Source organism: Artemia sp. Qi Xiang Cuo, chromosome 5 (genome assembly GCF_049724085.1).
Source record: "Artemia sp. Qi Xiang Cuo chromosome 5, ASM4972408v1, whole genome shotgun sequence".
Classification (NCBI taxonomy): Eukaryota; Metazoa; Arthropoda; class Branchiopoda; order Anostraca; family Artemiidae; genus Artemia; species Artemia sp. Qi Xiang Cuo.
Window position 1 is genome coordinate 18,084,564 of NC_142798.1, and position 25,044 is coordinate 18,109,607.

Below are 25,044 nucleotides of genomic sequence, written 5' to 3' on the forward strand. Positions count from 1 at the left end.
TTTTTTTTATATCTTTTTGTAAGAATCTAGAAATAGGAGAAACTTCTAAGTTGATATTTTAGTGCAATTCGCCACAATGATTTAGGCAAACAGTTTTTTTTTCAGTCGCTATCATAGCGGCGTGGGTTACCTAGATACAGAGTTGGTTTTAGGGGGACAGAGGGGGAACTTGCTCCGGGGTCAGAAATTTCAGGGATGCAAAATTTCTAATACATAACGTGACGGTTATAGTCATTTTGTAATTTTGAAATTTTATTTATTTAAAATAAAGTAGAGGGCGGAGTTGGCAGTAAGTATAAACGAATTGAATCCAAAATTTTCATTTTTTTTTACCATTGATTATCTTCACCACCATTCCTTGAAAATAAAAGTAAGTAGACCGAATTTAATTAATTTTAATGTTTTTTTTGTAATATTTTGTATTCAAACCTGTTCGTATTTTAAAAGACGTTGAAATTAATAATTTTGCAGAGGCTAAAGTAAGAAAAGTCGAATTTCAATAAATTAAATGTTTTTTTTAATTAAGGAAATTCTTTTTTAACATTTGCCTTGAAAATTCTGAGAGACAGAGGGGGGGGAGGGTAATCAATATTTTGCCCTGCGAGCAAGAGAGAGGATAGCCTCCACTGCCTAGACGGTGGAACCCTCTCTCTATTCCCCCAAATCTTGAAATATGTACGATATCCCTTACTTTTTCCGTATGCCTTGCCATTTTTTTATAAAGCTGCCAAAAGGAAGAGTTTTTTTTATGTATATCCTAACTTACTTTAAGAGTTGTAGTTACTAATTTTACTTTGTTTACATAGTTCATAAACTTTATCTACTTTCAGTGGTGCCATTTCAAAAGATAGCGGGGAGAGGGCAATTTTGTTGCTGTTTTCAATTATTTTAATGCAAATATCAAAAACAACCAGTTTTCAATGTAAAGACCAGAATAAAGTGTTTTCCAAAATCTAGGGGGAATATTAGGGGGAAACGCCCCCTATCCTGCCCCCAAAAACAAAAATTAAAACGACATCCCTCTTAATATCCCGTAAGAAGTCGATATCAAACAGTTCGTGGTAACGAACTAATTTGTAAAAAGGTTATTATTCTAATTAAACGGTCTTTGTGTATCAGGAGTCATTCTTAAATAATCGGAACAAAAAGTCGAACTTTAGCGTAAAGAGCGAGGTATTGAGGAGGGGGTAACCCCTGTCATATACGTAATAATTTATGTTCGTTTTAAGTTTTACTGTTGCTCCTTACTTTCAGTTGAAAAAACTTATTTTATTTAATTATTTTCAAAGGACAAATATGATATTTCGTGTGGCTCAGAACACAAGGAGATGTTCGGAATCAGAAGATGTTTACATCTCAGTAAGCTTAACCAAGCGCAACAAAAAGAAAAAGAAATCAGCGTTGCCAACACTTTGAAATAAACTATACCAGTTCTCCGACGAAAACTTTACCGCAAGAGACTAATTTGTACCATCTGAACAGCAGGTAAAAAACTTCCCGTAACAAGAATAAAGTTTTTGATGAAATGAAACTTGGAACACAGTCATATCTGAGTAAAAAAGAAGAAAGCAAAACCAATATATAACTGAAAATTTGATTGTACCGAAAAATGTCCCAATGTACCGCATTGTACCAGGACCTCTAAATTGTACCAAACACTGTGCGATTGTACCCTGTTGTCAACACCTGAAGCAATCTCTCCCTCAAATTTGGCATAATGAAGTCTGGTGCTGTGAGAAACTGGGTTGCATTTGTTCCTGCTGCCAGTTTTGAGAGATTGGTTGACAAAATTTTGTTATTGCCAATTTCTCTGTTATCTCAGATTGAGCCAAAAAATTACCAACTTCAAAGTAGAACTCCAGTGTTTCGTATCCAACGACAAGGGAAGGAATAATTTAATACAGAGGAATTAGGGTAAGATTTTGCTTCTTTTTTTCTCCGCCTCAACAAAGCAGATACGAGTTCACTTGTGCCTAAAACTATGGATGAGGGGAAAAGAGTTCTGGGGGCAAATTGAAAAAAAGTGGCAGAATATTACCTAGTGCACAGGGGTGTAAACAATCTTAGTGCCACCACTTCTTATCAGTGGATAGTTTCGGTTTAAGATTTCTTTTATGAACAAAAAGCTAGTCCAATAATAAAAGAAATCCTATTTAATTAGCCTAGATATATTACATTTAGAAGATTTCTAGTTATTGAATTGTCACAGTCGCTTCCAGTATAACTGTATCCCAACTTTATGTGTTGTATACTGTATCCAGTAGAACTCTCTTTATCTGCTAATATCTGGATATAGCCCTAAGCTGTATACAAAAATGTGCTTCGTTTGTTTTAATTATTATATTTTCCTTGTTTCTCAGTAGCAGCTGTTTCATAATGCCAAATAATGCGACGAACTTGAAAAAAAAAAAAAAAGTAGCCGAGGGTTATATCAAAGAATTAGGGGGATAAGGATGGGATGAAGGGTACTGGTGCATTATATCTAACCCGGCACTATACACAAAAGAAGTCAAATTTGGTTAATGCTAATGAAATAAAATAAAATAGGATGAACATATAACAGTTTAGAAACAAATTTGGGCTATATATTTGCACATTGGGGGGGGGGTGTAGCATAGCATAAATTAAATACGTAACCTTACCTAACCTAGATACCTTTCCCCCTAAACCTCAAAAAACAACATTTTAATTATTGTAAACGCAATGAGAAATCACGCTTTGCAATTAATTTAGATAGCAATTACCCGTTTGACGGGTATCCATGTCTGGTTTCCTTGTACAGTCTATAGCGCTGGGTTAGATAAGCGGATGGAGCTATGCTGGAAGTGACCTTGAAAATTCAGAATTTTGAAAAGTAATGAAAAGTAAGAATTTTGGGTAAATTTTGGATTCACGGATAATTGAGATAGCTAAGAAATAGACTTGTCTTTAGAAGTAGATTTTTATCCTGAATCATAATATAACATTCGTTTCCGCTGAAAATTTCCCTTTCCCATCTCCCCTCTTGTCATGGTAATACATAGTCTACTCTGAACTGTAATTTAGTATTGTCTGGTACTTACGTATTATACAGAACACACTGGAGAAGTTTGCTGTGTACGATCTGACAAAAACCGGATTAGCTCTCTGTATTCGGAGACAATTAGGATAAAAGACTTCATTTTTGGAAAGACCTCTTTTCTTTGGCATTCCAAAAAAAACAGAGATGGGCTTTTGGACTGCCCCTATTTTACTACAGACCTGTAAAGACCCAATCACCTAAGTGTAGACCCAATCATCTCTCACTGGAGCCAGCTCAATGGGATTAATTTGCCATCATAAATTCAAAATGTGGTCTCTGTTTTGACAAGCAATTGGAAAGAAAAAAGTATATTTGACATTTGTGATTTGTACAAAATAAATATTAAGCAATAAAAGTTGCAATTTTACAATCAGAAGACAATCAGCTTTCTGTTAATGTGCAAATAAAACTGAAACACTAAAAGGATATATTTATCAAATAGGATAATTGGTATTTCCAAAAAGAGGTCTTTGTAGGTAAGTCAATAAACTAATAACATCAACCGTTTGATCTTAAATAATTTTAATAATAACCATATTGATACATAGGCCTAGCTTAGATTTTTAGCTATTAATTGACATATACAATTCTTCTCAATTCCTTTTAGGTAACAAGATGTAGAGGTATCTTTTGTCAGAAAACGCTTAAAAATGAAATCTTTGAACTAAGATCTTTCATCTTTTGTCGTTTTTATGGAAATGTCTTTCATCATTCTGCTCTGATCAGCGGTCTGAGAACAATGATGAGTATATCATCAAAGTTCTCTCATCATTGTTCTATACGGTAGAAAAATGGCGTTCTTCACACTTTTTGCTAACATCAGTGAGCTGTAAGATCTTAGAACAAACATGAGTTAAAAAAACGATAATCTTTGCAGAAAGATGTAAGATCTTAGTGCTAAAAAACGGGCCTAATGTGTTCTTGGCGGCCTGCCTTCCATAATTCTCCTTTATAGTATACATAATTATGTTACTAAAGTATTATATTTTCATCATATTTTGGTATATTTCATAAGGATTAACCTAACTTCGCTTCTCAAGTGTGTTCTGTGTAATACGTAACTACCAATTGTCCATATGTCTCTCTTATCGTCAAATTGATTTGTCGGTTAATCGAAACAATGGAACATTCATTGCATATGTAACCTACGATTCTGCCTTCTGCCGTCACTGCCGCCCGCCACATGTACTCCGCTTGATATGATTTCAAATGATAGCGGACTGTAAATCGAATAGGTGGGTTGGGTATATTTCATTATGATTAACCTAACTTTACATCTTGGGTGTGGTCGATATAATACTTAAGTACCCTTTTCGCTATAGATTATTTAAATAGGTAAGTGACTGTATTTAGTGACTGGCTCCGTAAAGTCTCGTATTTTGACAGGATTTGAAATCGGATATCAAAGTTTACCACAACTTTTTCTTTTACTCATTATTTTCCCTATATCCCGAAAAGGGAAAATAATTACTTTGATGAAAATTATCCAACAATTTTTATTCGTTTTATTGTTGCACTAACACTTATTTTTATGTTATCTAAGTTGCCTTATTGAATACTATTTTCCTTCTTATTTAAATTTTCACACTCATCGAAAAAAACCTAAGTGTTTGAGCTTCGTGGGATGGGGCCAATGATATGGAATATGTATACGGAAATTTAGTGGGTTTAGATTGTGGGCGAAATGTTGGCTTTGTTCAGAGTTAACGCTATAATAATGAAATGACCTAGCATATTACTAGAATGTTTTAAATTGTTTATACCATTGGTTTTGCCACCGAGTTCATCACTTCCCCCGCTTGTGGTTGAAATATGCTGTGTGAGAGAGATTTGTTAGGGTTTAAACTTACCAGCGATACTCTTTTAGATTCTGAAAATTAGCTCTATCGTGGTTTCACTGAAAAAAAATATAACAAAATTACTTTCTAAAACATATTTGATTTTGAAAATACATCCATTTTGAAAAGTGAGCTAGTTTTTTTTGTATTCTCATACGGAAATTTTCTTTAAAAATCTTACGAGATTTGAAAAAATCTATAAGAATCTATGCCTACCCCCCGCCCTCGTACATTTGGCACCCCCTGATTTCGTATCTTTTCTATGCTGCCTTGGAAAGCAAGAAGGCCACGAGCGGCAACTTTCCCTGTTTAAAATATTTATGATTTCGAGTATTTCCGACAATGACACATCCGGGAAAATGATAAAAAAAAAGATCCGATTCCTACAATCAAAGAGATTTTGTCTGAATAGTGCTTAACCTCGAATAAAACAGATTGGATCACGTTTTCGGCATCAATAACCGGCTGTTTTTGTCAATATTGGCACATCTGCGAAACAAATCACGGAAAAAACAATTTAGTGTAAATTTTAGTGTTGTAAAAGATCCAAAAAGTTAAACATGGTCCAGTGCTGCTCTATTTTTGAATGCAGAAATAAATCCAAGACAGTGAACACATTTCGTAAGTGAATATGATAATTCTGTCATGATACGCTTGCATGACCAATAATTCTACACATACTACAAGATATTCTTTCATATTTTCATAGATATCCCGTAATTCTCCCCTAATTCACTTGTTTTGTATTGTTTCTATGATTTCCCAGAATGAGCCCCCCTCCCTGAACAAATTTCTATTTATGGTGCTAATGACCTCCAATTAGTATTATTTATTTTGTTCTGTATTAATATATAGGCCTGTCACTTCAATTTCCATCTCCAAACGTTATCATTAAGAAAACAACGAAAATATTAAGGTCTTGGTAGATGCGTGGGTAAATTAAGCTTCGGAGGTCCACCTCCTCCCAAAATATTACGATGTTAAGGCATTTAAATGGATTTATGTGTACGTGCCTGATGGAGTTTTTGCCTTGCTCCGAATTATGCATATCCCTTGTCCCATAGAGAAAAAAAAGACTATTCGTCATTCACATCGACGACCTCCCCACGACTGGAGATTAGAGGTCATCGTGGGGAGGTACCGATGTCGTCTTATGGACCATCCGGCGTGGGAAAACCCTTAGTAAATCAAGGGATTTCATATGGAGTCTCAAGAAATGGTACTGTTCTATTAGCTGTAAAACACGCGAGATATTGTATAGTGAACATAATAAAAGAAACTAGTCAAGCAGGTTCAACGAAGAATTCATATGCCGAGCATTGCAAACAGTGGTTTCTCACTCCGTTTACAATATTTAAACTTTAGCTTTTTAGGGTTGAAGGGGCAAAAAAAGGTACCTAGGTTAGGTTACGTATTTAATATATGCTATGCTTTAACCCCACCCCCCTAATGCGCAAATATATAGCTGAAAGTTGTTTCTAAACTATTATATTTTGATCTTATTTTGTTTTATTTCATTAGCATTAACCAAACTTCACTTCTCGCGTGTTTTACAGCTAATAGTACAATACCCAAGAAATTACCAATGTGACTTTTTTGCTTAATATTGAAAAATACAGGACACTAATGCCCTAGTTTTCAAACTAGGAATAAATTTTAGACAATGCAAGTTATTTAACATCCAAAGTTCGTCTGGCTTAGAACTTAGCCTGGTAAACTATGTCATGGTTAGAAAGAAACCACGCACAACTAAAATTTAAATTGTCTAATGGATGGATATTTTATTTTTTGGTTTTTGTATACGCCAGCAGTGAAAACTCCGTAAGTCTTGACAGAGCCGTTTCTAGGGCTGGTGATGCCCAGGGAAAGCTTAATTACACCGCCACCCTCCCGACTCAAATATAAGCAAAAAACCCAAATGAAAGTGAGCAATTTGATCAGTGGGCAACCCCCAGCCACGGCGCTTGGGCCAGCTGCCTCGGTTGCCCCCTTTCTTTGAACGGCTCTGGGTCTTGATAATTTGTAGCTCATATAGCTTCGAAAAGTTGCTTGCTTGAATATCTAGCTCAAATAATTATTTTTCAAGATAGTAAAATAGTGGTTTGCATGAACACCCCCCCCCATCCTTCTTATTATGACTACAGTCCCGGTACAGTTTAATTGCTGGAAAAGGTGCTCCTTTTAACTTTCTACTTTTCTTGCTGATTAGATCACAGTCGGCCTCATTTCAAAGGCCTCAAATTTTAATGCAAATAAACAAGGATGTATCTTTTGGCACACATTTCTCTCTCGAACGCCCTGTAAATTCTAATTGATTTTCCAGAGCGGAGAACCTGTTCAATTGCTTGACTGTCTGTAAATTGAATTAATAGTGCCAATTCGTATTATAGGTACATACCCAACAAGTCAGAATGAAGGCAAAGTGGCTTCTTTTCCTTGTTCTTATCGGCCTCATTGTTCTGTCAGATGCTGCAGAGAAAAAGGTATTCTTGTTTATCTTTTGCTTTTAGAATTTTGTTTAATTTTCTAGTCTTTTGATTTTCTAGTAGTATTAGTTTCGCCATTTAAATGTTAATAATAGCTGAATAAGATGTTGCATTGAAATACTCAATCTCGTAGACTGAAGTAGCTACGATAGTAGCCAAATCTTTCAGCTTTTTAGTGTATCAGTTTCCATATTTTGCCACTATTTTCATCCGTTGCAGAATACTTGTAATAAAATTTTGTAATACCAAAGTGCCAAGGCCCTTGTACCCATCTTCCAGTTTGCACGATATCAGTATTCATCAGATATACGGGGAGACTACCATAGCTCTTTACGATGATAAATATTTTGTCAACGAAAACACCAAGGACATCAATAATTTCTGTGACCACACTGGCTAATCATGAAAAAACAAAAAATTGCAAAGGAGATCAATGGATGTTTGTGTTATTGTCCTCGTTTCTCACTTCTTTGCGATTTTTGTTTTACCAAGGACATCAAAGTAAAAAAAAATACCCCAGGGCCCATCTTAGGTGTACTCACACCTGAAAACGGCGATTTTCTAAGATTTTTCTTTTGGGCAGGTTTTATTGGCAGTACCTCATTTTTGTCAGTGTTGCCACGTTGAACTTTAACAATGAATAAGCAAAGCTAACTAGTTAAACTTGACAACACTTTTCCTCCCTAGATTCAATTAGTAACAATCTGTTGATTCCTAAAAACAGAAATTGTCACACTACAATAGTGATGACATTCTTCTTCTATATGGGAGCAGTGTTGCCAACGCTTTGAAATAAACTGTGATTTTCAAATAAAATTGTACCACAAGTCCACAAGAGATTAATTTGTATTATCTGAAGAGTAGGTTAAACTTTTGCCGCAACAAGAAAAATGTTTTGATAAACTAAAACTTGAAAAGATATCCGAGTTAGAAAGGATCAAGTAAATCCAACATATAATGGAAAATTTGATTCTACCAAAAAGTTTCCGAATGTACCGTATTGTATCAGGACCTCCATATTGTACCAAAAACGGTACAATTGTACTTCGTTGGCAACACTATGGGAGGAGTCGAGTTTAACCAATTCTGTGGCGACCCCCACCATTGACCTTCAAAGGAAAAGAACACCTTCTTAAGCGGTTTGGTGCCGTATATGTCTAGATTTTTTTCCCAAAAGCTGGATAACTGCAGATAGAAGTCTTTTTCATTAAAATTTGAATATCCAAGTTTTTTTTTTAAGATACGCATGGTTGTGAAAGTTTGCCCTCGACCAATTCAAACAATCAGAATTCATAGTGATTTCAACATAGATAATGCTATACGCTTCACAAAGAACTATGATCCACTATCTTACTATCTGTCCCCCCCCCCCTGCTTGCGTGTATGGTTGAAATGCGACATATTTCCTTCTCATTCAAATTTTATATTTGGCAGTATAATTCTGTTAGGTATCCAAACGCTTTTGGCTTGTGAAGAAAAATTACAGAAGAACAGTATTTAAGCAAGTGCTTAGTGTCTTGCAAATTATAATGCTTGGTGTAGCCCAGATTGAGAAAGTTTGTAGCTTAGTTGATAGATCAGCCCAACGATTAGTTGAACAACTTTGAAGATGTCTAGCACCAAGTCCAGAGTTTCCGCTATATAGACCTTAGACTGGTCATAATTTGGGACCAAGTTGAATAATCCTCTCTGGTTGTAGCAAATTTAAAATAAACCTCTAAACAAAACATCATAATGTGTCAGAATTTATGTTTAATTGGCGGTTATTTGGCTTTGACAATAAATAATTTATCAACGATGTTCAACATCGATTTATTTAGGTTTCCGCACTGGATTTCGGCGTGCGTCGAATACTTTTAAAAACATGAATCTAAGTATCGAGTCTAATTTTGTTCACATAAAAAGACATATTTCCTTTTTTATGTTAATCGTGTATTATAGTTTACTTTTTTATTCAGCGGCGAAGAAAGCACAAGAAAGTTGAAAAGTCAGAAGCTGAGCCGTCTTCAGGCACTGGAGTATCACAAGACATCATTGATATGATGACAGCGGATGAAGAAAACGTCCGTGGAGGATATGATCAAATTGACGGTATTTGTTTTTTTAGACCCCTCTATTCAACAACCAAATTAAGGATGCTATTTGGGTGTAGCACTCTTCAAGATTCATTAACTGGATATGACCCGATGTTAAAATAAACCGTCGCAGCACACGAGCTAGTAATCGACAACTAGGCTTCTAATAAGTCTGAGAGATCAAGCTTATTGGATCGCTGCAGAAGTGGTTTTAGGGGGGACAGAGGGAGCAACTGACCCAGGGGCAGAAATTTTGGGGGCGCAAACTTTGACATAAATGATTTAACGGTTATAATCATTTTTTAACCTTTGAACTTTTTTTTTATTAAAATAGAGTAGAGGGTGCATTTCGCAGTAAGTATAAGCAAATTGAATCGGAAATTTTTATTTTTCTCAGATCTTCATCACCGTTTCCTGAGAAAAAAGTATGTAGACCGAATTTAATTAATTGTGATTTTTTTGTGATACTTTATATTTAAATTTTGTTAATAAATGAAAGATTTTGTTAAAATTTGGTCTAATAATTTTTCGAAGGTAGGGGGGGGGGCGATAATCTAGATTTCGTCTCGAGCGCAAGAGAGGCCCCAAACTGAATCTGGATCACTGTCACTATTATTATTACTGTCACTATCACTGTCACCCCTATTGTCCTGTCACTATTATTAGATCACTAGATCACTATTAGAACAGGGAAAAGTCACTGGTGGTAATAGAGATGTTTACCTTAATAACTGTTTTGGCCTATCTGAAACACCTTAGGTAACCTTTGCTAATGGCTTAGAGGATTTAGCACAAGGGTATAACGAAAACATATGCTGCCTGTAGTCAGTAGGAAGTTTATGTGTCCATAGGTATTCTTCACATTTTGAAGAAATAAAAGGAAAGCCCTAAAAAGGGATATTTGTAAGTATGAATGAATGAATGAATTTCTTTGCGCTTAGAACAAAATTTAAATATGTTAGAACAGAATTCATAGGGTACTGAAATTAGGAAGTTGGTATTCTGACTTCAAATGCCTTTGGGTTCCGAAATTAGCAACTACTGCCCCGATTTCAGATCCCAAGGAGCACCCATCCGGTTACCAAAGACCCCATTTTAGTGAGAACCATCCATAAACCCATATTTTTAGAGCTGGTACAATGAATCTTGTAAAAAAAAAAAACTGAATTATTTCCCCCAAAAATGTTTCCCAATGTGAGATAAGGGACGCTGGTGAGGCCGAGCGCCATTGAATGGGAATCTGTGTAACTAAAGTTGGTGAGATGAGAAACGTCTGCACCAATATTCAACTAACGCGATATTCAAAAGTTTGTAGTACAGAATTCAAGTAAAGTTTTGGAAGTTTAAAAATTCTAAAGTTTATAAAAGATCTGCTCGATCCTAGTTCTAGATTCACATAGATTACAAAAAGGTAGCAAATGGCGAAAATAAACCTTCATGTGGATAGTGATTACATCGTGCAGATGGAAGGTTGCCGCGATATAACCCAAAAGTAAAATTTATAGTTATACTACTACTAGCTACTACTACTAACAACACACCGCAGCACCTAGCCGCCTGAGGCCAACACAGCTACGCATGCTTGTCCTCCATCCCAATGTATTCAGCCTCCCTTTTTATACCCTCCCACGAAGTTCATATTTCCTTTAAATCTTTCTTTATGACGTCCTCCAACCCCAGACGAGGACGACCTGCTTTCCGTTTAGCTCTAGGTGGTTGGCCGAAAAGAACAATCTTCGGCAATCTGTCATCTTTCATCCGCAAAACGTGCCCTAGCCCCCTCAACCTTCCTTTTATTATAGCCCTAGAGAGCTGTATTGAACCACATTTCTCGTACATTAATTTATAGTCATAGAATTTAAATTATTATTAGATTTAGCTTACTGTTTGTTTATTTGTATATTACACCTTTTTATTTCATAGTCAATAATTATTGGATTTAGATCCATGTACTCAGAAGTGTTATGATAGCGACAAATAATGTAAGATCAGTGACGCTGGTGAGACCGAGTGCCGTTGTGTAGGATCATGTGTAACAGAAGTTCGCGAGGAAGAAACGTCTGCACGAAAATCCATGCAATTCCAAAATTCAAACAATATCCTAAAGTATATAAAAGCTTAAATATTTTCCAGTGTTTAAATATTTGAAAGTTTAGAAAATTTTATGCTTGATTCAAGTTCTAGACTCACTTAGATGAAAAAAGAAAGCAAAGAACCGAAGTAAACTATGAAGCGGTTAAGAATCACACAAAATAGTTGAGGGGATCACCGCCATTTATCGTCCTGAGTATACTCAAAAGTATAAAATTCATCTGTATTATTTAACTTATTATTTTTTATATGTATTTTATAGCTTGTTTAGTTTATATCATTATTTGATTTTTTTTTTTTTGAATAGATCCATGTGCCAAGAAGCGATGTGGTGCTGGCAAAGAATGTAAAATCAGCGACGCTGGCGAGGCTGAGTGCCGTTGTGTAGAATCCTGCGTACCCGAAGTTGACGACAGAAGGAAAGTCTGCACCAATCATAACGAAACATTCAGCTCAGACTGTGAGCTTTACAGGATGAGGTGTCTCTGTACGACTGGCTCTCAAGAATGTGTGGGACCAAAATACTCCCATGCCCATATTGAGTATTATGGAGAGTGCAGGGACATGCCTGTAAGTCTTTTAAATACTATTATTTCCCTATCTGTTCAGAGAATCAAAAATAAAATCAACATAAAATCACATGCCTGTTTACGGGTATAGTATTTATCATATATAGGTAATACTGTGACGGGTGGTTATTTGAAACAGAGGTAGACGTGGTTCCGACACAGAAGTTTACAAGCGAGATGTTTTTAAAATAAACTACAAATTGTTAAGTCAGGAGCAAAGAACAATACTGTGGATGTTGGGTGATTGAAATAGAGGTAGGTGCAGTATTTGCATGAAGGTTGACAAGCGAGACGCTGTTAGTAGAAATCAAAACGTGATCAAAGATCAAATCTTCTGGAAATCGTATACCCGTTTACATGCACCTTATTCATCATATACATGTCGTGCTATGGCAGTTGATTGCTTAAAATAGAGGTAGACGTGGTCCCGGCTTGAAAGTTCACAAGCGAGATGTTTTTAACATGAACTATAATTCGTTAAGTTAGGATTAAATATCAAAGCTTCAGAAAATCCTAAACCGTTTGCAGCTTGTGGTATTCACCATATACAGATAATGCTATGGCTGTTGCTATGGTTGCTTAAAAATAGAGGTAGAAGCCTTTCCGGCATGAAAGTTTACAATTGCGACGTTGTTTGCAGGAAATATGAATTGTTAAGTTAGGAGCAAAGATCAAATCTTCAGAAAGTCGCATGTCCATTTGGCTGGTTGCTTGAAGTAGAGGTAGACGCGGTCCCGGCTTGAAATTTTACAAGTGAGATGCTTTAAACATCACATTATACAGGTAATGCAATGGTTGTTGGCTGATTAAAAATTGAGGTAGGCGCGTTTCCGACATGAAAGTTTACAAGCACGATTTTTTTTGCAGTAACTATCAATTGTTCAATTAGGAGCAAAGATCAAATCTTCAAAAAATCGCATGTCCATTTACAGGAATGGTATTCATCATATACAAGTAATTTTTCACAACGCATTCTTGAGTTTTCTGTTATTCTGTTACTCTGGGCTAGAGTTCCTTCTTTACTAGATTGCATCTGACGCTGTAACCATGATATGATGGCTGTTGAAATAGGGGTAGGCATGGTCTCGACGTGAGGGTTTACAAGCGAGATGTTAGCATAAACTGTAAATCGCGAGGCTAGGAATAAAATGAAAGATGCATTTTCTGTCCTAAAAGACTTGGAAAAGACTAAAGAGAGGACAAAAAAACTATATTTTTTTTTTTCCGAATGCACTAAAAAGTTAAAAAATATCTTGTTCTTACTACATGAAAAATAAGGTTCAAGGATAAAAATGATAGTGTAGAGGAGTATTTACATAGCTGTTACAGGACGACTTCCTGCCCCATTACCGTCTCTCCTTTTTATTTTTGGTCTTAAAAAATTACAGTTTTTTTTTGGGGGGGGGGATCAGTGGAAAAGTTTTTAGTTTTATTTAGTGCATTATAAAATAAAGGGATTTTTCGAAAATTTTTACTTTTTGTCGATCATGGCTATGACGTAATTACTATAAAATTGAAAATTTTAGGGTTTGCGTGGAGTCTTCCGTGTTTACTGCAAACTGAAAAATAGTTTTATTCAAATTTCAAGTTAAAACAAAAACGTACCTGAATTAAGAAAGATAGAGAGTAACGGTGTACGGTCTTAGCTCAAATACAACAAAAAGGCCCTTTCCTAGTTCCTCCAAGGAACTCTTCGCGCAAATTTCATGTATTTAAGCTGATTTCTAAAAATGGTAATTGCATAAACATCTTAATGTATTTTAGTTAGAGAACACGACAGTAGAACCAGCACAAGCATAGAAAGGGCCATCTGTAAGGGTTGAAGGTTCGATCTATCGAGCGTAGCTGTTTTCAAAAAATGGCAATTTATAAATGTTTTCATGTATCTAAGTGGAATTCCTGTTATTCAATATAATAAACTTTTTCATATTTGTTATATTGAATACTACCATCACCGAGATTTTATTCTAATTCAAGCCATAATATGTCAAATGTAACAATACATCCTTATCAAGCTGTTATACCACAATGATTATGGTACTCTATTCTGGCGATAGAGAATTGAAGTTTAAGCCAATCTGAGGCTACTGAGCCAATTAGGATATTTATAAAAAAGGATGAGGATAATTTAGAACCATTGATGTATCATCGGGTATCGGATCGACGTTTTATTTGCTGAGTCTTTATTTTAATTTTACAGGGACAGGTAGCAAACCTGTCTCTCAGCAATGCGGCAGCTGGAATCGAACCTGGGGCCCCGTGTTCCCACGCTGAGAATCAATGCACTATGCTACCCACCATAAATCGTGTAAAAGCAGGGTAAAAAATTCCCTAAACGTAACTTTTAAGCTGATTTTTAGTGATTTTGAGGGTTTTTGAGTTGAAAATTTGAAACTAATTTATGTATACAGAACGTCATTGTAATTATATTAAATAGGGGAATTAATTTAATAATATGGATACATAAGAACAAATATACTATAATATTATATATAATTATATTATACATATTATTATATATTTATATATAATTTTATTTTATCCGTATTATTTTTTGTCTTGTTTTATCATCGTATTTCCGCCCACATTTGTAATGAAGTTTCTTTGTTTTTGTCATTCCTTCAAGATCGTTTTTTTTACAGGTTTACGTCATCCTATATGTTCAGATGCTATTCAGAATTTTGATCTTGACAGTAGTGCCAAAATATTCTTAAAACTGTGTTTTTAACCCATTGTTCTGCATTTGCATCCTCTGAAATAGAGGTCTCGTTGAACTGGCGATTTTGTAAGAAACTTGAATTCTCAGTAATGGTTCTTTCACTCTACGCCTTAAAACCTTTCATGCTAGTATAATTTCAGACTGTAATTACGTTTTATAATGTTACGCAGAAAATTTTGGTCGGAACGTAGGCAGTGCCAAGTAGACTGGAGCTGTACGTGAGTTTATGCTACGTTATATAAATAAAGTGAAATTTCTGAATGAGAAATTTAGTAATGTTCAAAATAAATTAATAAACTTTTCTTAGAAAGCTTTTCATGCTTTATCAGACAATTAAACTGCATTGTATTTTTAATCCTGAACAGTTTTTTTTATTATGTTCATGATTTTAAATTATTACTGTGATCGTTTTGCATATTTTTACGTTAGCCCAATGCAGCGATCGGCCACGGTCTTAGTTCAAAGTGCCGTATCTATTGCTCACTTTGTAGCCATGACTTTCAGGTAAAGGTATCAAATGAATATCAAATAAGATATCAAGTGTATATTAAAATCTATGATCTATCATAAACATTATTTAAGTATAATTGGACCAAAACCTGGTGAAAAAAGAATTAATGAAGATCCGTAACATCTGCGTTCAGTAGCTCGCAAGCTTTTTGTAAAACAAACCTCCAAATATTAGACCCAGTTCCATGGATTTTCAAATCAATGCTAAATAGTTTGCAATCGGTAACATTTGATTAATGGAATTCTTAGATATTATTCTTAACAAATTCTTAAAAATAGAAGTAAATATAAAATTTTTAAGAATAAATTTCAATGAAATTCTTAAATAAAATTCGATAAATCTGATCTATAAAAATTCTTACTGCCCACGTAGGACTGACACACCTGACAGTTTAGATTAACTGCTCATTCTGCTCAACTGCTCGTAAACTTCTCATTCATTTTTTGCCCGGCAAACTACTAGTGCAAATTACTAGTGTGACAGACGCAAAAATAAAGCAGTAATTTTGCTCACGGGTCGTCCCCTGAATTTTCTTCAACATCAAATATTTAGAATACGGGGGGGGGGGGGTATAAATTGTGTGGAGTGCCGCTGATTTCCAAATATTCATTTTACAGTTTATGAAGGGAAGTTTTAAGATGTTTCTTCTTTTTCTTTACGGCTTAAATCAGACTGATCAGAGTGAAGAAGAGAAAGTCGGCCTCTTTAGATCAAATTTGGGCAATTAGCTTGCTAATTTCTAATGTTCCCAATTTTTAACCTTTTGAGACCTGAATTATGAAAGAGAGGGAAAAGGTTCTAGGACTTTTTCTGTGTTTGATATAAGATCATTTTGCGTCGATAATGTCAAGAAAAAATTGTTGCTGATAAAAGTGAAGAAACTACACAATGGCTCCCACAGCCAGCATCCAGTGGTAACAGCACATAGCCGAGCATCATCTAGTTTCTGTAGTAAGACAAGAAAAAGCTTCTGTTTCGCATGAAGCTTAAAGCCACTTCCTACTTCAAACACCTTACTTTAGAATGGGTTTGGATATAAGCTTGGCATATCTGTTTGCTGTCTAGCCAAGCTGAAAAGTGCTGTGGACCGTCAAGTCTGTTTGGTGGCCATACTTTCTTTTCTTTTGAGACAGAGATTTATCGAATGGTCTTCAAGATTTTTATCAAATGGTCGATAAATGGAGATTTATCGATATCGCTGAGGACGTGCTAGACAGTAAGACGTGTCGATCATAAGTTTTGAAAAGCAGCCAGTTCATGGGTTTTTGCCAAGACACCTTTGATACAGGGCCTACCCATTGACAACGAAAAGTTTAAACAATAACAAGAAGATTCTCATTTACCACTTGTTCCTATACTTGAAGTCAATCTTTTGCAGCTCTATCAGCATATTGGCAAGATAGGCGACACTCAAAAAATGATCGTATTCTTTCACATAATGCACTCTCTTAAATTTTATATGCTCATTTTGCTTGCCATCCCACCTCATGGAGGCATCTTAGGGATCCACAGCCGCATAGGTTGATGTCAAGTGATCCGTCTTGTTCTCGTATCATGCCATACAACATACTACTTTCCCTGCCATCAGTCGTACAAGCATCCTCCCTATGCTTTCATTTTGTTATCTAGTTCCATAGCGCGGCCCTCAAACCTGTTTACCCTGAATTTAGACAATTGCATCAACTCACGTCAATTAGGAGGAGGGCTAAATGTATTTTTCAGAATCTAGGGAATGGACAATTTTTTTTTCTATTTTTTGTTTTATTTCAGTGAGGATACCAAAAAAACGCATTTTCAATGAAAAAACTTACTAAACATCTTTTTTTCTAAATCTAACTTTTGGTAACTTTTTATTGACAAAAACACATGACAAATTAATTTCTAAACTGGTCGACGGAGAGCAGGGCTCGATGTGTCGGCCATAAACAAATGTAAGAAAATGCCGAAATAACAAAGAAAAATCTAAGGGGTGTATAAAATCAAGGAGGCAAATGCCCCACTCTCCTATAACAGACTCAACTTACTGTAGCCGTAATAAGCATGCCTTTGTCATCTGGGGTCTGGTGTAAGTCAACAAGTGACGAAAACCAGTTGTAAAATAAAGCTTGTAGTTTATAGGTTTTGGAATTCCCCTTGCAAGCCGCAGGGCAAAACCAGCAGCAACCTTTCAAATAGTTTGTATTGACCAATCCCTTGCCAGTCGGCGTTTGTAAGTCATATACAAATTCACTTATTCCTGCTCTGGAGACGAACTTGTGTCCCCACTCGTGTGTTTTTTTTTTATTGTATTATTTCAATGATATTTTCTTTTTCGTTGAAATTATTTGCTCATCAATGACCAGATGTTCTTCTTGGTGTAACTTCGTAAAGTTAGCTCAAACCTTTTCTATTAAGGGACGGTGTAGCCATAATAAGTATGCCCTGGTCATTTGGGGTCTGGACAGGTCGAGTGACAACCTTTTTCTACAAGACCAGTTGTAGAAAAAGCTAGTAGTTTACGTGCTTTGGGATCCCCCTCGCAAGTCGGAGTACAAAATCAGTATCAACCCTAATTATAAGCTCATAATGCAATAAATATGTAATCATAAGCTCATCCATGCTCCTTTGTGAAACTTCCACTGCTAATTCCTAGTTTGATTTTTTTTTTATTCCCTAGTTGCTTTATTTGTGTAAAGTAACCAAACTATGACAACAAGAATGAGACAGCGCAGAAAAAAGTGAGCAATTAGAGAAACTGAGACTTTTGTGGACAATTTAGAGTAAAAAATGGCTTCAATTTAAATGGCTTCAATGATATTCTTTGCTTCGTCATAACTGTTTACTCATCAATGATCTGATGTTTCTCTGGGTGTGACTTCACAAGTTTGGCTCAAACCTTTTCTATCAACGGACGAATTCAATGAATCTTGTTGTAACCAGGGTCTTTCTGAGGCTCTTTTAATACATTGTCATAGAAATACTGAGGGAATTAGGGAAATTCTTCTTATATCTTGCCTTCTCTTTGCCGACTCAGTTTTACGCGTGGAGATGTTAAGGGTTATTGTCCGGGTTAAATTTTCACCAGGATTGGATTGTCTAGAGAACAAGAGAATTAGAGATAGAATAAGAGAAATAAGAGAAGAGAGAATCTAGAGAATCCTTGGGGAGGAGGGACAGAAAAAAGTTTGAATTATGTCCCAATTCTCTAAAAACGACTCCTGAAACACTATATTCGTTTAATTTGAACAATAAGAAGTTGTTTTTTTAAGAGTACGAAAAAATTTTATCGTAAAGAGTGAGCTGTTGAGGAGGAGCAACCCCCCTCATATACGTAATAATTTCTTTTCGTTTCAAGTTTTAATATTGCTCCTTACTTTCAGTTGATTTTTTTTGTTTTTATTTAGTACATAAATTGATCTTTTTAGGAATGCACCGAACAAGAGATGGATGACTTCCCAAGGCGCATGCGTGACTGGCTCTTTAACATTATGCGTGACCTTGCAGCCCGACATGAACTGTCTCCACACTATTTGAAACTAGAAAAGGAAGCTGAAGTGGAGCAATCGAAGAGATGGGCAAATGCAGCTATTTGGAAATTCTGTGATTTAGATGGGCATCCTCATGATAGGTATTTTCTTCATTTATTAATTTACAAATATATTTTTAGATTTATAGGTATTTACTTCTTTAATTTTATTACACTTTTTACATCTGTTGCATTTTGGTGTACAAGGGTTGTTTTTGGCTATAATGAAAAGAAGGGTGAGCATAAAACTAAAACCTGTCGGTGCCCGGGGTAAGAATGGCATTTGGCGCCACCTTTTCAATAAACCCATTTTAGATATCAGATTATGGTTATTTTACTTCTCTAAAGGATGTATTTCTTTATTGTGCATTTATTCAATTACTTTACTATTCTTAATATACTTTGTTTATGTAAATCCTAATATGTGCAACAAGGAAAAACTCTAAGATTCCAGGTAACAACATTTTTTTGGTGACACAGTAAATATGCTGTTTAGAATATACACACTCAATCTAATCCCGTAGATTGAAACTTAAATTTAAGTGCTTTTCTCGAAGCAAATGGCTATAACGTCTTCATAATATCTCCGCTTTGAAGCCTCATCATGTTCTATGTGGATTATACTCAAGTTTGTCAACTGCTGCTTGACCGTCCTCTTTCTAAGATAGTTTGTAATTAAATTTAAGTTGCTGAAGCTTCTTTCATTAAGAGAAACTGATACAGGTATATTCAAACACATCTTCAAGGCAAACACTGATGTATTCCATGATGTATTCCAAGGCAAACTCTTGTCATGAAAGGTCCTCGCATTTTCGCTACCAAGGAAAGGTAGGAATTTTTCAAGTTTGCACGCAACAGATTTGACACAAAAATGTTTAGAAGGAGATATCTATGTCATTAATGATTCTCAAAATATCCCATGTAAAACGGTTGCTCACATTTTTTTTCGGCTGGTGGGGGACTTCGAATTTTGTGTTAGGGTCTGCTGTCCATAGTAATTGTTCAAAAATTTTCTTACAGGAAAGTATCTCGCCACGAATTATTCCCTATTAAGGCTCCCTTGATGGCACTTGAACACTGCATCAGCCCATTCCTCAACAAGTGTGATGTTGATGACGATCATTTTATTACTCTCAAAGAATGGGGCAAGTGCCTAGAAATCCCAGAGGTATGTTTTCTTATGACATTAACATAATGTTCTGGTTAATATTCTCTTTTCTTAACAGAAGCAGCAGATTCTTTGGATATTGATATAACAGTTCTCTTTTTTTGTTACCGTACTAAACGGTGTCATTAAGCATGTTAGGTCCGGTGATTAAGAAGTTGCTATGTGATATTTCTTTTCAAATTTGTATAATTAGTTAGAAAATTGTATTTTTGGTATGAATATTGTCTAATAAATATTACTTGCTTCCAGTAATTTTTGCAAAAGAAAAGGTTTAACATATCGACTGCGTTAATTTAAGGCACAATATGGTATGTTCGTTAAACTTTAATGAATAGCTAGAAAATTGAAGTTTTGCTTCGTTTTGTGTGTTTTAAAACAAATTTTGCTAGTTTTTTTGCTTTGTATTGATTTTACTATCTTTTAATGTCCCCCAAAATTATTCTCTTATAAACCAAAAACTATAACACTTTGACTGTGGTCAATGTGTTAAATAATTTTGATTGAGTCAAGTAATAATTATGATTGAACCAAGTCAAGTTTTCGAAATGCAGCAGACCCAAATGCCACCCACTAAATCAAAAGAATGACGGGTTCGAACCAGGTCCCATGTTATCTTTGGATTCCGTAGAAGTGAGTCAAACCTTTACGACGTAAAAAGAAATAAATAAAAAAAATGCCATGGACTTCAGTTATTTTTTCAATTGTGGCAGAAAATCAAGGCGTAAGTACAGCAAACCTTGATGCAAAATTGACAGATCAGTTTTGAGCTTGGAAATGGAAAAAAGAATGTTTCTAAACTGCTATATTCAACTGCTGTCGCTCGAAAGCACCTAACACGAGGTATCCTCCAAGGGATGTCAGAGTTTTGGTAAATTAAAATTGATTGTAAAACCATGGCACTCAGATTTCAGAGGGACATACCGAAGAACACTGAAGGAGGAAGATGTATTTTCTGGTAATCTTGGAATGATAGCTGCGATATTTCTTTCGTCTCTGTGTGTGTGCCGTCTCATCTTTTAGTGGAAAATGACGAACAAAATCATAAATCTTGTCAACAATTGGAAGACTACATCAAACTCAGAGCTGTAGTTCGGAATATGAGGCGAGAAGTCGAAAAAAAATGAAACAGAGAAAAAGATCTAAAGTGTGGGTTTGCGGAAGATGGTTTTGTTGCCGTTTATGCATAGCAGCAAAGAAGTTTTTCTTTTTGTGCCTTATCTGTTTCAATGAAAAGTTGGTCTCATTTAAAACCTTAAGGCGGACACTTGTCCACATCGAGCCACAGGGTCTGATTAATGACTCTTGTGGAATTAAGCTTTCCAAGGACATGAAGTTCTTGGCGTTAGTAGCTCGTTTCACAAGGTTGACAGGATAGACCATGACGCAAAGAAACTTTTGTTCTATGTCGATAATTATTGTACGCAAAACAAAAGTTGAAGTTTTTAAACCAAATTTTTGTCACGTGTGAATTCACGCGAGTCATATGTCATTAAATATCAGGTTTTATATTCCGTGCATGAATCTGCAGATCCATGTAAGTCCTGATTGAAGAAAAAAAATATAGGAAGGATATTAAAGATCTGGGATTTTAAAATATTTTCCATAGTCAAATTCAATTAAATCTTTACTCCTGATGGAATAAGTTGGAATTAGATCAAACAAATTTCTCAAGTGACATTCGGGCAAGGCAAATCAAACCCGTACAACAAAACCAAGACCTGTGTGGATAGCAAAGAAGAGTCGTTTGTTTTTTTGCGCAAAATCACGTCGAAATAAAATAAAATTTAAAATAAGTGGAGAAAAAAAACGGAGCAAGAGGGGTGAAGCTTGAGAAGAAATATATTATTTTGGCAACGCTTGTGCCTTTAATGACAGAGAAAAGTAGAAAGAAAATGTCATCTGGTACCAATTCTGTTGAGCCAACGAGGAGTATTGGCTACCGACTTTCAAGTTTTGTATGTTGAGAATTATTTTCCTCTTCTGAACAAATAAAATATATTTAAATTTGGTTGCAATGGCAAAATTCTGAATCTACGTCTATACGCTGTTTTACTTGCGACTTGTTAATCTGAGAACGAGAAACGCGCAAGTGATGAAAACGCGTAGTTTAGTGATGAAAACGCGTAAAGTTTAGGAGAGTCCGCAAAACCTGGCACTTATTTTAGTTACATAGTATGAAAGAATGCTGTCCAAAACCTTTTTAAAGCTGACGCATGGACAAGTTTCGCAGAGCATGAGAAACTTTGTAGACATTTTCCCAAAAATATTGGAAAGAGTATAGACGCGCTTTTACCTTTGGAGGGCTATACTGTTTTGAGGCTTAGATTCCTCAATACCTGTCTCTTATCAACAAGTCTTCTATTTAACACACCTATAACCGCGATTCAGAAGGTATAATATTATAAATATGAAATAAAAAAAATAAAATGTTATAAAATTTAAATTAAAACATAATTTATGTAAGATAAAATTACAATATAGAATTAGTTGTGAACGTTTTATAACTTGTTCGGAAATGGAAGTTTTTATTCGAAAAACTTATATTTTTAATATCCCTTGGGTTATCTGCTGATTTAATATCCTTTCTATCCGCTGAAAAGTTGTTATTTAACGTATCAAATACGGTAATTTAGATGAACTAATATGATATTTTTGTCAAACTTCTAAAAGTAGTTAGAACGCTAAATTCTTGTTATTAATATTGCTTTTACTATATATATCCCAAAAATTGTTTTGCACAAACAATTGCTTACAACTTTTTACTGCATAAGCAGTACGTTTTGATACAAACCCAAAATGTACTTTTGGTTCTTTGTTGTCCTGTAAGACTGATGGTTTGTAACATACCACCTTCTGAATTAGTGCAGCTGTGATGTAGATATAGATACTTATCTATAAAAAATCTTTTTAAGTCATTGATAACGTATGAATTCGAAAAAGTAGAAAAAATTTGTATGTTTGCCAAGTGCTTGCATTTTATCAGTAATTTATTATTTAGGGCTCAGTCTGGTGTCTGACTAAAGAAAAATGAGAACATTTTCATTTATTTTTCAATTGTCTAAATTTTGAATAGATAAAGGCTGAATATGCGTGTAAAGACAAGTATTTGGAAAAGAAGGAGCCTGTTTAATACACAATGTGATGAAGTTTGGCAAGTCTAGCTCCATTATTTGTCACGGATTGTCTCGAAACCAAATTTTTTTTTACAAGAATATCTCAGTTTTGTGGTAAAATAAACCTTTAAATCGTTTTGCAGTAGAGGGTCAACTACTTATGTTGCGTTAAAAAGAAATTTTACGTTAGGAGGAAATTTCCGTTAATTTTGGACACGATGTTAGAGCTCTTTATTTTGTTAGCTTTAAGTACTCTGCCTCAATTGTAGTAAATATGAAAGGAACTTCGCAATTTTACTACCTTTATTACGCAATTTTATTAGCAAAAGAAGCTATAAGCTCTATTTAGAAGTAGATTGAAAAACTGGAATTAGAAGTTGAAGGAGGGAGGAAACTCATCTTTCATCATCATCATCATCATCATCTTTCTAGGTGTCGTCGCATACTTGGAAAGTTTAAGATTGGGCTGTTTAATCAAAACATGATAATCTTTTTTCAAATTAAAAGCTTTTTTCACCTGGTTACTGGTATATTTCATTAAGATATTACAACATCTTTGATTTCTCTGTATTTTCTAGCTGCTCTCCTTGTGGACGTCAACGATATACAGAAAATAGCTTAACGACTAAGATCAACCTGGGTAATATTTCCTATATGTAAGATCGAGGCGTATAATTCTTGTACTGCGGTCTTTTTTGAATGGATTTATCTGCTGCAAATTGTGTAACCATGCGACGATGTTTATATTAAAACAAGAAGCAACCTCTAGCTGAGATCAGTACGTTATTTGTCTTGAAATAATTCGACGAATTTTCCAGTCAAAAGTAGACCAATAAAGTATTCTATTAAAAAACACAAGAGAATCAACTATACCATTATTTGAGATTAGTGTGAGGATTGCATCACCAAAAGTTAAAACAAAACCTCGTCTCCATCCGTTTTTTGTGCACGAGAAGGGGAGGGATCCCCCAGGATAATCACCCAGTTTTCGAAAAGTACAACTGATTAGATTTTGGAAAGGACTTAAATAGATTTTGAGTTCTGATATATTTTTAAAAAAACTTTACCCCCCCCCCTCACACTTTTGTGAATTGATGCCACTGGTCACCTGTTGCCTATAGGAACTTCATATTAATAGCTTCTTAGACCCTTTTTGATTTAGTTTTTACTGTCTTCATTTAAAGTTTTAACTATTATTTATAGATCAATATATACTTCTACATAAATTTTAGTATTCCCAAAATCTCTTTTTACGCACTCCTTAAAGAGGAGTCTCAATCATTTTTACTACCAGCCTTCATTTAGCCAAACAAAAATTGACAAAAAAAAAAAAAAAATACAGTATGGAAAATTTATGTGTAAAGCCCGTTAATATGTTTTAATCGTTTTCAGGATGAATTGGAGGACAAATGTGAAGATGTCCGTGGTGTGGCCTTTAATGAAATATGAAGTGTAAATTAGTGCTGCGGAATTCCTCTAAGTGTCAAAATTTTCTGCATTAATATTTTATCTAGTGTTTTTTCATTGTTCTCTATGACGCAACCCTGTTGGAACACTGCCAATTTTTTTCTTTTGCTGAATTAAAATAGAGCTTTTTTTTAAATTTTTATTTTTGGAATTTAGGCTATCCCGTAAGCAGGATAACTGTAAACAGGTTGTACATGAACGGAGGGTCTGACCTTCTTTGGTAAGGTGAGGATTTTAAAGAGTTGGCAAAATTACATGAATAAAATATGTTACAAGTATACTCTTTGAGATTTGATTTTTTTTTTTTGAATGAAGAGGGGGAAGGGGATAATTTCTTTTATCCATGAATGGATAAAAAAAAGGTAAAGATACACTATTTAACTTTTCAGTTCGTCCCGGCGGTGCTGATGTCTGTTTCCTGGCCCTTCAACCAGGAAGTGC

The 25,044-nt window shown here is 35.0% G+C and overlaps 1 protein-coding gene across 1 annotated transcript; it reads left to right on the forward strand.

The window, feature by feature from the left end:
• The first annotated feature begins 1,860 nt into the window (after positions 1-1,860).
• On the forward strand, positions 1,861-24,739 carry SPARC (secreted protein, acidic, cysteine-rich). Its single transcript, XM_089089383.1, has 7 exons — positions 1,861-1,914; positions 7,290-7,382; positions 9,344-9,476; positions 11,859-12,121; positions 18,755-18,957; positions 19,876-20,023; positions 24,529-24,739. Exons 2-7 carry the CDS (start codon positions 7,311-7,313, stop codon positions 24,583-24,585), a joined length of 876 nt encoding a protein of 291 aa, XP_088945509.1. The 5' UTR covers positions 1,861-1,914; positions 7,290-7,310; the 3' UTR covers positions 24,586-24,739.
• The last annotated feature ends 305 nt before the right edge of the window (positions 24,740-25,044 follow it).